Source organism: Lycorma delicatula, chromosome 13 (genome assembly GCF_047948215.1).
Source record: "Lycorma delicatula isolate Av1 chromosome 13, ASM4794821v1, whole genome shotgun sequence".
In the NCBI taxonomy this organism is placed as follows: domain Eukaryota; kingdom Metazoa; phylum Arthropoda; class Insecta; order Hemiptera; family Fulgoridae; genus Lycorma; species Lycorma delicatula.
In genome coordinates this window covers 45,024,071-45,037,702 of record NC_134467.1, presented here as the reverse complement: position 1 = coordinate 45,037,702, position 13,632 = coordinate 45,024,071, and the positions used below count along the sequence as shown (strand labels likewise).

The following is a 13,632-nucleotide window of genomic DNA, read 5'->3' as shown; positions in this document are numbered from 1 at the left end:
CCAGAACTAAAAAATCAATTCCATTTAAATTTAGATATGCTGTAGTAGTTTATCTGAAGTTGTGAATGTAAAAATTTGATGAAGATCGGTCGAGTTACGCTTAACGTCGTAAAACTTTCAATACGACCTCATTTCACCGGGATAGCTGAAATCCAAGCGAACTCTTTCACTAGCCGTAACTCGCAAACGAAGCATTTTAGGACATATATTTATATAAACTTTTTCCATCATTTTCACCAGTATGAAAGTGCGGAGAGAGAACTTCGTGATACACTTTGTATGTACAAAATATATCGTGATTGATTCATAATCAACGACCAGGAAAAACTAGCGAAGATAATTCATCCAACCTAATGTTTTAAAGGTCTAAATTTATTACATAAATAATTACTATTATTAATTGTTATAAATTCGTATCATTTTTCTGTTAAATATTGTTGTGTTTTATTTTTTAAATAAAAAATTGATTTTTTTTTTTGTTTTTATAGAACTTTTTACATAATTTTTCTACAAATTTTTATAAAAATACTAACTGACCCGGCAATGCTTCGCTATTGCTAGATTTGAATATATACATATTTGAATATATAAATAAATATACAAACAAACATTCATTTATATATATGAATGTTTATCTGTCTGTATGTCTCTTATGCCTTCCTAAACCGTTCATCCGATAGCGATGAAACTTTGCGGAATGATTAGACGCATGCCAGGGAAGGTTTCTGAATTAGTCTGGATCCGCTAGATGACGCTGGCGTCGAAATATTTCGAAAAAATTGTATTTATGGTCCGATTTGGCTCGTATTCAAAATACGTGTTACTTACATTGAAAGAACTATCTCTGCAAAAAATGAACCCGCTAGATGGCGCTGGGGTTGAGATATTTAGAAAAATTATATTTATTGACCGATTTGGTTCGTATTCAGAATATGAATATTAGTTACGTGAAAAGAAATATTTTTGCAAAAACTATACCCGCTAGGTGGGGCCGGTGTCGAGATATTTACGAAACAAACAAATATACAAACAGACTTTTTTATTCTATATATATATATATATATATATATATATATATATATATATATATGTATATATACTATATATATATATATATATATATATATATATATATATATATAAGGCATGTTCGTATGTATGTCTGATAAAGACCAAAAAACTAATGGACCGATTTACGCGCGGGAAAAAGGGAAAATGGAAAACGGGGAAAAGGGGAAAACGGAAAAGGGTAAAAGGAAACTGGGAGAGGGAGAGGGAGAAGCGCGAAAGGGAGAAGGGTGAAAGGGAGAAATTGGAAAGGGAAAAGGAGAATAAGTGAAAGGTAAAATTTGTGGTTCATTTTTAAAATTTTTTTTATCAAATTTTAAATTGTGTTCATTTATATTCTCTCTCTCTCTCCCACTCTTGGGCAATAGCGAAGCATTGCCGGGTCTGGTAATATATATATATATATATATAAGATATTATATATATAAGAATTACGCACTTATTAGTCATTTAATAAAAAAATTGTATTTCAAAACAAAAAACTAAAACTTGTTTTTCATTATCGAATTTCTTTTTTATGTAAGATATGATGAAAACTACACGAAATCCATTTCTATGACCTGTTTTATTAGATTTTTCAGGTCAAAAAAGATAAGATACCATGAAGTTTACCCCTTATATACCGGCTTAAAAAATTTCAGTATGATCTCCTTTCATCGGGGGAATTAAAAATCAAGCGAAATTTTTCGCTAGCCGTAACCCGATAACAAAACGTTTTCGGATATTTGTTTGTATGAACTTGTTTCTCCTTATTTTAACCTCTAGAATCGATTCAAAAATTGTTTGCTTTTCCTTCTGAATCAGCTTGTATAATATTAACCAAGAATTTTGGTTTATTTATTTAGGAGTATAAATTAGTGTAACATATGTCATTCTACATATAATCTACAATAAAACGTTTCTAGGTAGATATTTATATAAACGTTATATAAAAATAAAAGACCAAAAAAAAGCGTTTAGAATAATAAAGCATAAAAATTTCATTAATAATTTTATACAGAAGAATTAATTAAAAATAAATTAATGATAAAATAAAAACAGATAATTTTAAGTACATTCAACTTTAGAAAGTGATTTTTAAATCGATACAATATAATAATAATAAACGTATTAAAAAAATGAGTTCAATTGTAGACGGCAGGTCTGTACCATTAGTTAAAAATACATGTGTAGGCAGGTGACTGTACACTGACATACGCACACACACAAATGATGCTACGTCGAAGGTCATTTAAAAAATAAACAAGTAAGCCGCGTCATGGTATCAGCCTAGTTAAAAAAAGAACTCCTCCGCAGTTTACTGCAAGTAATAATAATAATAATAGTAACAAAAAATCCCATGTAAACAACAAGCAATATTAGTGTACATAAAAAGGTTTTGTATAATATACATAGTTATGTATGCATACAGTGTGGAGTTTGTAGAATGTGTGGTCATTGGACAGTTATGACGTCATCATCATCATATGAGGGGATACTCTTCGTATATAAAACAAGACCGTATCTTTAAAATGTATTCATTATTTTTAACATCATCGTAAGGGTTAGATATTAATTATTTATATATATATTTAACAATGGAGATATTTAATCGTAAACAGGTATTTAATATTTTTATATTATTTATTTATTTATTTGTATTTTAAATATAAAATATATAAATATATTTTTATATAAAATATTTAAAATTAAAAAAAATCATTTAGTTTAAGTATTTTTTTTTTTTTTAATATTAATTTACTAATTAGGATTATACGTTGAAATACGGTTTGAAAATTTTCTAGTGTATCGGAAAATGAAAAACTATTTAACGAGATTTGAACCTAGGACCTTCCGAATGAAAGGCTTAAAATATACTTATTCCATTAGATGATTGTCAAAATTATAATTTTATAAATAAATATTTACAACGTTTAAAATCGTTAAAATAATAAACACAAAATAATTTTTAATTTGAAAATATACGAGCGTTTTAAAAAAAAATTAAGATAGAATTTTTATAAAGTTGTATTAAAAACGTTTATTACTTCATTAAGAATTATTTTTTTAAATTTATTATATACTTTGAAAACTCTAACTTTTATTGAAAAAATGTTGTCTTTCCTGGGATAATAACTCTACTAATATGCTGTAATAAGTAAAGTATGGTATCAGTCAAAAAAATGGAAAATAGATTTTTTTTGCATTTCTCGACGTTTTATGACCCAGGAACCCCCCCAAAAGATAATTAATGGGGGTATATACATGAATTTTTTTTTCTATGTTTACTACCTGTTAAATGGAAGAAAAAAAATCCAGTAAAAAATGTACTACTAATAGAAAATTACTTAAGATTTTTTTTGGGGTGGAGAGTGAATTATGAGGAACTTTTAATAAGATTAAAAGTTTTAAAAAAACCAAAACCGTTTTGAAAAATTCAAAAAATCGAAATTTATAAACTCTGACGGCTTCCCTACCCGTTGGTACTGCTCCAAACGTATATTTATTTAGGTCGCTTGTATTTAAAACTTAATAACTCTTGACTTTTTTTTCGGACCATTTTTAACTACTCAGGGGCAACCGGTAATCGCTTAGAAGACGCTGCCTCGGTCAGCCCTTAGTGAGTGGCTGTAGATTAGTCCAGCCTGAGCATTCAGTTAAAACGCTATACTGCCCGTCGGGCTCCCTCCTGGTTCATTGAGACATCATGACCGCCTCTTCTGGTTGCTATAATGTCTCTCCCCAGGAAGGCTACCCTTCTCGTTCCTATATCCTAATCAGGGCCCGGGTATACACCCCACGATACTCCCCCGAATCGTGCGTTCACATCACACACCTTGAGGGTCCTCAATGCTTCATCGGAGCGCCCCAATCCAACCATTCTTGCATGCGGATGGACTAGAAAGGTCCTCAGCAATGCGGTTACCTCCATCACCCTATATGTGTCCACGATTCGACCCCTGTTGACCTTATTTTTTCACCGGTCCTTAATAACTGTTGACTGGATAAATCGATTTTGATGAAATTTTGTACAGACTCGTGAATATGGGACATTTTTTTAGAAAAAAATTTTAGGGTCAATATTTCCAGGGGGGTAATGTAGATACTTTTTTGGGGTTATTTTTTTCAAAATATTGCAAGCATAACCCCAGTTTTTATTAAGTTCATAACATGCGTACATGCTTTTCTTAGTATTTAAAAAAACAAAACAAAATTGCCCCAAAATTCTCCCGTTTCCCTAAAATTAAATAAAAGCTATCTTTTTATTTATTGTCTATTTTTTTCTCCGAATTTTTTTTTTTGTCTTTCTAGGCATAGTTGTACTACAAGCGACCTAAATAAATACTTTTGGAACAAAACCAGGCGCGGGGGAGCCGATGGGACAATTGTTTAGTAAAAGTTTAGGGTCAATATTTCCAGGGGAGTAATGTAGATAGTTTTTTGGGGTCATTTTTTTCAAAATATTGCAAGCATAACCCCAATTTTTATTAAGTTCATTACATGCGTACATGATTTTCTTACTATTTAAAAAAACAAAACAAAATTGCCCCAAAATTCTCCCGTTTCCCTAAAATTGAATAAAAGCTATCTTTTTATTTATTGTCTATTTTTTTCTCCGAATTTTTTTATGTCTTTCTAGGCATAGTTGTACTACAAGCGACCTAAATAAATACTTTTGGAACAAAAGCAGGCGCGGGGGAGCCGATGGGACAATTGTTTAGTAAAAGTTTAGGGTCAATATTTCCAGGGGAGTAATGTAGATAGTTTTTTGGGATAAATTTTTTCAAAATTTTACAAACATAACCCCAATTTTTATTAAACTCACTTCATGCGCACGTTTTTCTTACTACTAAAAACAAAAAAAAAAACAAAATTACCCCAAATTTCTCCCGTTTCCCTAAGTTACCTATTTATTTATTGTTTATTTTTTATCCGAATTTTTTTTATGTCTTCCTAGGCATCATAGTACTGCAAGCGACCTAAATAAATACGTTTGGAGCAGTACCAGGGGGTAGGGAAGCCGTAAGAGTTTAAAAATTTCTATTTTTTGAATTTTTCAAAAAACTTTTTCAAAAACGGTTTTGGTTTTTTTTAAACTTAATTTTCTATTAGTAGAACATTTTTTACTGGAATTTTTTTTTCTTCCATTTAACATGAAGTAAACAGAAAAATCAAAAATAAATTCTTAGAAGGTGATTTTGGAAGTGGGGTAACAGAAAAAATGTTAAAAATACACATTTTTTTTCAATAAAATTTTTTTTTTTGGTTTATATAAACATACAACGATAATTTAAAAAAAAATAAATTTTAATCAAAAATTAAGCCCCCCACCTTAAAAAAGAAATCTTGAGTAACGTTTTTCACGTATCATTTATTTTTCCACTAAATAAGAATACATAACCAAAGCCAAAAAAGTATTAAAAATCTGTTGTCAGTTTTTTCTAATTGATTACCCTTTAAACTAAAGTTATTATCTTTGAATTATTTTTTTTTTACATACTTCATATTGATTCAATATTAATTTCCTGTAATCACAAAATTTTTTTTTCGTAAACTTAAAATCGTTTTATTAAAAAATAATTATCCGAAAATATAATTATTTATTTATTTAAACTTTTATAGTTTTTAAATCTGGAAGTAAATTAAAAACAAAAAATGTAACTTACAAATATTTATCATGTTATCGTCTATCTTATCAAAAAATATTTTTATTGCAAAGGGTTAAAACTACATAAAAAAAAGCTGACGAGAAAGTTTTTATATATTCCTGGCGTTGATTACAAAATTTCATCATAAATTACTCCCAGCCCAAAAAAGAAATCTTAGATAATTTTTTTCACGTGTAATTATTTTTCCACTAAATAAGAATAAATAACCAGTGCCAGGAAGATATTCCAATTTTGTTGTCAGCTTTTTTTTAAGGTGTGTAACGAAAATAATATTTAAAAAAAAATTAATTTTACTTAAAAATTAAAAGGACTTTCTAATTGTACAGTAAAATATTTATTGAAAAATCATATGGATTATATTTACTATTTAAAGAATCCTTTTTATCTTACTCGTTTCTTTGTGTTAATAAAAATTTAAATAAACTAAACAAAATTTTTAAATTAAAAAAAAAATTATATTTTTAAAATCGATCGACTCCCCCAATATTGCACCCATTTTTTTTTTTTAGCCACTTTCCCTACTAGTATGCTTAGGAAAATAAACAAAAAATATATACAATAAATAAAAAGAATAGCATTTTCAATTTTTGGGGAAGAATAGAATTTGGATGAAAATTTTTTTTAAACTGTTAAGAGAAGCACCTTAATATAAAATGGGGGTTATGTTTGTAAAATTTTGAGAAAATGTATCTTAAAAAACTATCTACTTCACCCCTCTGAAGATAGTGGTCACAAACTTTTAATAACAGATTGTCTCATATAAACTATTTTCTGTACAAAATTTCATCAAAATCGTTTTGATGAACTCAAGAGAGAGAGAGAGAGAGAGAGAGAGAGAGAGAGAGAATGAGAGAGAGTGAGTGAGTGGCTAGGAAGTAGCTGAAAAACTGATAGGAGAACTATATACAGAGTGTTCCAAAAATGGTGGGCTGGCTATACTTTTCGGATTCTACTTGTAAAAACTAAATCAAAAATATCTTTAGGAAAAATAGCGATTTCTCTTTCGTTCTCTCGCTGTCCGCCATTTTGTTATTTTTATATAAAAATTTATATCTCAAGTTCGGGTAGACGAATCACATTAATATTTTGTAATAAAGTTTTAAATTTAATTATCAAAAATTCAGGACTCAAATACCTTCGAAAATTACAAAATGGCGGCCATGTTTATTTTCTAATCCGTTATATCTCCGTATATATTACTTTTATAAAAATTTATTTATAAAAAATGTCATTTTATTTTTTAAAATTAAATTAATTAACAAATAGCCAAATTATGGCAGAAAATTGATGTAATTTTGTCCTCCACTTTACGTTCAATTCGATTAAATATTAATTGTTTTTATTTATTTTTAATTCTAGTACTGTAAATTAGTATCAAATTAAGTAATAATTTTTTCACAATAATAGACATAATAATTAAAAGAATAAAACAACTACCTGTGATAATCTTACGTTAATTATAGTAGAACATTAGCTGTAATTAAACAGTTAACAATTGTTAAAAGTTATCAGAGATGTTCAAAGGAATTACACAAGTCTCCAGTCTTTTTCTGAGAAATTGTCTTAACCGGTGAAAAATTCCGGGAGTATTCCTAATTTACTGAAATTCATTTTGGATCCTTTGTTGAAGATCCTCAATGTTGAGTCGAATAAACAATAATATGTTTCAAACGGTCCCGCAGATAGAAGTCAAGATGGTTTATGTCAGGTGATCGGGCAGGCCAGGGTACTGGCCCTCCACGGCCTATCCATTTTTCATGGAAAAATTTCACGCAGGAAATCTGATACTAACAGATTAAAATATGCTGTAACTCCATCGTGGTGAAACCACATATTTCCTCTTAATTGTAGAGGTACATCTTCCAAAAAATGTGGAAGATTTTTGGTTAAATGAGCGAAATAATTTTCTTCATTTAAACGATTTGGTACAATAACAGGACCCAAAAGATATCCTTAAAAAATACCTGCCCATATGTTCACGGAAATTTTGTTGATGGCTACTTTGGATGGGACCATGAGGATTCTTGTCGCTCCAGACTCGCTGGTTGTGATAGTTTTGAACGATATTCCTGTTGATAAAACTATATTGTTAATATGATCGACAGTCGCTTTTATATTGAAGGGACGAATAGAAGGAAAATATTGTGTAGACAGGCAACGTTTGAAAAATGAAAACAAATTGTTAGGGATGTAGGATGTAGGGGGTATACCGAAATGAAACGACTAGCACTAGATAGGGAATCTTTGAGAGCTGCATCAAACCAGTCAAATGATTGAAGACAAAAAAAAAATATCTTTTAGATGCTTCAATCCATTTCGGCAGAACGGTGAAGTATGGTCAAAGTCCCGGGTGTTTTCAATTGAAAATAAATCGAGTAACGATGTGGGTTACTCGGTCGAATCCTTTTTTTCTATATGAATCCCATTTTAATACGAGACATATTGTTTTTTCCTAAAACGAATTCTACAGGGTGAATTCAGTAAGATACGAAACACTATTAAGAATACTATTTAAAAGTAAACTGTGATACATTTTCTTCATCAAATCTCTTTCGTTGAAATCTAGTATAAAATGGTTTAAAAAAAAAAACCATTAGCTCAACATAAATACGTTTAGGCATAGAGTTGTATGTAGAAAATAATGTCTTATATTTCAATATAAAAGAAATTTCATGGATTAGGAAAATTATCGAATGAAACTTTAAGCTTGACAGAAAGTGTTTTGATTTAATTTTTTTGTATAGAGTTGAAGATTGAATTGTCCATAAAGTTTCATGTAGAATTAATAAAAATGTCTTACATTGACATGACAAAGAAATTATGTACTAGAAAAATTATCGAATGAAAGTTTAATCCACAAAGTAGTGCGGACCATGAAGTCTACTTGCTCCTAAATAATCTTTTTTGTAAAAAAAAGAACCATCACTAATTTTTAAGAAGAATTCAGAGACAAATAGGTGTACAGAAAAAATGGTTCATTAAATAAATACAATTTTTTGTCTAATTTTTTCACCTAATCCCCACCAACGTATCTCCACTTGTCCCATCTTTTTACGAGTCTTTTTATCCCCTCAGCGAAGAATTGTGTACCTTGATCTCGAAGCCAGTTTTGTACTTTTTCTTTATTTCTTCCTAGTCATTGAATTTGATATCACGCAAAGCTTCTTTCATCGGATAAAACAGATAAAAATCCGAAGGGGTAAGGTCAGGGCTGTAAGGAGGATGGGGTAGGAGCTCCCAACCCGCTTTGCCAATAGATCCCAGGGTCAGTTGTGCCATATGAGGTCCAGCCTTGTCTTGAGAAAAAAAGCACGCCTTTCCTCTACTATCCCGGACACTTCCTCTTCAACGCGAGCTTGATTTTGTTCCCAATCGTGACTGTGGGCTGTTGATAGTCCGTTGCTCCTCCAAGAAATTACAGAAAACATGACCAGGACTTCAAAAGATGGTTAACATGAACTTACCAGTCACTGGTTTCGTTTTGAATTTCTTACGGACAGGCGATTCAGGATATTTCCACTGCATCCTTTGACGCTTTGACTACCACTAAAAATTATGTATGAAAGTTTCATCAACAGGATAAAATCTTGTCCAACAATACGTCACCTTCGTTTTTGAAACGATTTTTGAGCGGTGCAAATGCGAAATCTCTCGGCTTTGTGACGAACTGTAAACTCTCCGGGAACCCATCTTGCACGGTAGTTCAGGTTGTTTTGAATGACGGAATGAGTTGTGCCTGGTGGACTGCGGTATGTATCCACAATGTGGACAGTTAGACGATGCCTTTCATGTTCTTTACGTTTGCCCCAAGTACGAGTAATGGACACGGAGAGTATTTCCAGGCTCGATATTATCGGGTCGGGGTTAGATCTCCGTGGAAATTGGAGGAATTGGGTCGAGTGGGCGATGAGAATTTCATCATTTACTTGGTAAGGGAAAGGATTTTTTTTTCCCTACTCTCCCCGACCGGATATCCATTTAAGTATACTCAGTCGGGGAGAGTGTCCTTTTACTCTAAGGGAGTGTCCCCCGCCCACCGGTTGTACACCCGGCACGGCAGGTTAGCTCCCCCGGTCACGGATCTTTAATTTTATTTTATTCGCCTGCCTCTAAACATCCCCCGCCTCGGAGACGGGGTATGGCTACGCCACCTCCCAACCCCTCAGCAGGGAACCGGGTCTCGGTCATTATGTCTTTGCCTCTAATCAGCGGTACCAGCCCCACTAAGCGCCCACTAAGGCACCCGCAGGAGCGGCACCGCCAACCGGGACTCGGTCTTTTATTTGTCCCACACTCCCCAGGAGTTCCCCCCCTTCTCAGGAACCCGCACACCACGGCGTACGGGCCCTCCACGGAGGGACTGTCCTCCCTACCCTAATTTCATAAACCCCTTCTTCTGTCCTCTTCTTCCTTGGTGCGTAAGATTTCCCCGGCAAACCCACGGAACCAATCCCAGTTATCGTCACTATAGACCGTCCAATTTAAGAGGTTTTCAGGTGTAAGTCCGTTGTCCGAAATTTTTCTATTTGGAGCCCATCTTGGGCATACAAACACAGTGTGTTCCGCATCATCAGTCTCTGGGCAGTACACGCATTGTGGGGTAGGTCTTTTTCCAATTCTAAACAGATAATGGCCGAACGAGCCATGCCCCGTCGACAGTTGTGTCGTATAAAAATCTACATTACCTATTCTATTACTAGTCCACATATTTATGTTGGGGATTAGTCGCCTGGTCCAATCCCCAACTCTAGAGTGTGTCCATGTATCCTGCCACTCTTGATCAATTAGCCGTTCAATCTCATCTTTGGACATACCCCAGGGAAAGGATTGCCGAAGAAGTTTAGGGTTCCGCTTGGATTTTCCTTATCCTACATGTTTTTGTTGTTGTTTTTGGTTTAACGTTTTGTTATTGTTTCTTGTTTTGCACTAATGTTGTCCGTTGAAATCAACTTTTTCCTATTCGGGTAGGTAGTTGTGATTTCAGTTCCTTCTAATTGTCTATTCAGTATTGCCTTGTGTTTTGTTTTTAAAGAGTTCATTTCCTAATAGTACACCGATGTGAATGCTACATGCAGGATTCACATCAGTGAGATCTTGATTGAGGTAAGAACAAGGCTGAGAGATGCTTTTTTCCGAGGTTTTGAAGATGACCTCCGGTAAAGCCCATCAGGGCTAGGTACGGGGGGGGGGGGGGTGATGGGGCGACCAAAACCGTCATACGGAGGATGTCTTCTCCTATGGGGTCGGAATTTGCCAACACTTACTCCACATTTTTAGCAATTTGTTACACTGTAAGTCGTCGGTCTTCTTCGACAATCGATTCAATACGAGAATCTAACGCCGAAGTCGACACTGTTACCCGACGTGCGGATGTGTGCTGTTCGGTCACGCTTTTGTGACCACTTTAAAATTTTTCCAACGCGTAAAAACTTGAACACTTCGTACAACTATTGCCGTATTTTATTTTTTTGTCTGAGAGAATATTTGTACACTTTCCGAAAGTAAAAATCGTAAATATTATATAAATCATGAAAAATACTTGACAGGTTGTGTTTTAATATATATATATATATATATATATATATATATATATATATATATATATATATATATATATATGACTATGCTATGTATAAAATTTTGAGGATTAAAAATCTTTAAACTGCTACATAGGTTTCACTGAATTTATATATCCATGTTAAAATTTCATGATAATTGGTTCAGTCATTTTTGACCGATCAGAATCAGCTGATATCTGTCGGAACACTTCTGAAGTCGGAATATTTTTAGAGTAGTAATTGTGGGACTTTGAGCGCCCCAATAAAAAAAAATAAAAAAAATACAAGAATACTAATCGAAAAAAATTGTTTTGCACATAAGATTAAATTTTTATTTATGATTCTTAAACACACAATTCATATTTTTTTTTTTTTTTTTTTGATTTTCAGTCATATGACTGGTTTGATGCAGCTCTCCAAGATTCCCTATCTAGTGCTAGTCGTTTCATTTCAGTATACCCTCTACATCCTACATCCCCAACAATTTGTTTTACATACTCCAAACGTGGCCTGCCTACACAATTTTTCCCTTCTACCTGTCCTTCCAATATTAAAGCGATTATTCCAGGATGCCTTAGTATGTGGCCTATAAGTCTGTCTCTTCTTTTAACTATATTTTTCCAAATGCTACTTTCTTCATCTATTTGCCGCAATACCTCTTCATTTGTCACTTTATCCACCCATCTGATTTTTAACATTCTCCTATAGCACCGCATTTCAAAAGCTTCTAATCTTTTCTTCTCAGATACTCCGATCGTCCAAGTTTCGCTTCCATATAAAGCGACACTCCAAACATACACTTTCAAAAATCTTTTCCTGACATTTAAATTCATTTTTGATGTAAACAAATTATATTTCTTACTGAATGCTCGTTTAGCTTGTGCTATTCGGCATTTTATATCGCTCCTGCTTCGTCCATCTTTAGCAATTTTACTTCCCAAATAACAAAATTCTTCTACCTCCATAATCTTTTCTCCTCCTATTTTCACATTCAGTGGTCCATCTTTGTTATTTCTATTACATTTCATTACTTTTGTTTTGTTCTTGTTTATTTTCATGCGATAGTTTTTCCGTAGGACTTCATCTATGCCGTTCATTGTTTCTTCTAAATCCTTTTTACTCTCGGCTAGAATTACTATATCATCAGCAAATCGTAGCATCTTTATCTTTTCACCTTGTACTGTTACTCGGAATCTAAATTGTTCTTTAACATCATTAACTGCTAGTTCCATGTAAAGATTAAAAAGTAACGGCGATAGGGAACATCCTTGTCGGACTCCCTTTCTTATTAGGGCTTCTTTCTTATGTTCTTCAATTGTTATTGTTGCTGTTTGGTTCCTGTACATGTTAGCAATTGTTCTTCTATCTCTGTATTTGAACCCTATATTTTTTAAAATGCTGAACATTTTATTCCAGTCTACGTTATCGAAAGCCTTTTCTAGGTCTATAAACGCCAAGTATGTTGGTTTGTTTTTTTTAAATCTTCCTTCTACTATTAATCTGAGGCCTAAAATTGCTTCCCTTGTCCCTATACTTTTCCTGAAACCAAATTGGTCTTCTCCTAACACTTCTTCCACTCTCCTCTAAATTCTTCTGTATAAAATTCTAGTTAAGATTTTTGATGCATGACTAGTTAAACTAATTGTTCTGTATTCTTCACATTTATCTGTCCCTGCTTTCTTTGGTACAATTCATATATCCAAATAAAATTAATTTAAAGGTACGGAAGGTGTCAAAAGTCCCTATTTTAAAGATTATAAAGATAGGGTAGCCGCCTCTCTGCCAAGTTGTCATACTTGCCAGAGGAGGCGTTAGCGACGCCCCTCGATCTACAATCAGAAAAAAATATTTTTACATAAATGTTAAAAAAAAAAAAAAAAAATTATAATTACGGTATTATTTTTCCATAAAAATTAATTATTTTATAATTTCAGATACAAATAAATCTTAAAATAATAGTAAAAATTATTTTATAACCACATCGACCTAGCTGGGAATTTTAATGCATTTCATTTCCGAGTTAATTTTAATGTTCATAATTAAACTCATATTGATATCAATACAGTTTTCCTATAGGTGAAAACCCGGATCGTGCTTATTTATATAAGTACGACCCATGTGAAGCGGGGTAAAGTATCTATTAAAGTGAAAGAAAAAAAGAGGAGAGTATAAATAGATTAAAGAGAAAGATAACATTTATAAAAAAAAAAAGAAAAAAAAGGAAGATATATGATACGATGAAAGAGACTTATGAAGTCTTACGTGGAAGAGAAAGAGAAGTTGAGAAAGAGAGAAAGAATCGATTAACTACTTCATTAATTAATCGATTACCTCTTAGCTTTATTATAATATAGAGA

The 13,632-nt window shown here is 32.4% G+C and overlaps 1 protein-coding gene across 2 annotated transcripts in view; it reads left to right on the top strand.

Moving 5' to 3' along the window:
• Positions 1-2,521: 2,521 nt before the first annotated feature.
• LOC142333667 (uncharacterized) overlaps positions 2,522-13,632 on the top strand; it is a 59,754-nt gene continuing 48,643 nt past the window's right edge. For both annotated transcript variants that reach the window (XM_075381073.1, XM_075381072.1), the window contains exon 1: positions 2,522-2,669. In XM_075381073.1, the coding sequence (XP_075237188.1) occupies positions 2,646-2,669 (24 nt within the window). In that variant the 5' untranslated portion in view covers positions 2,522-2,645. The remainder of the gene's footprint in view (positions 2,670-13,632) is intronic.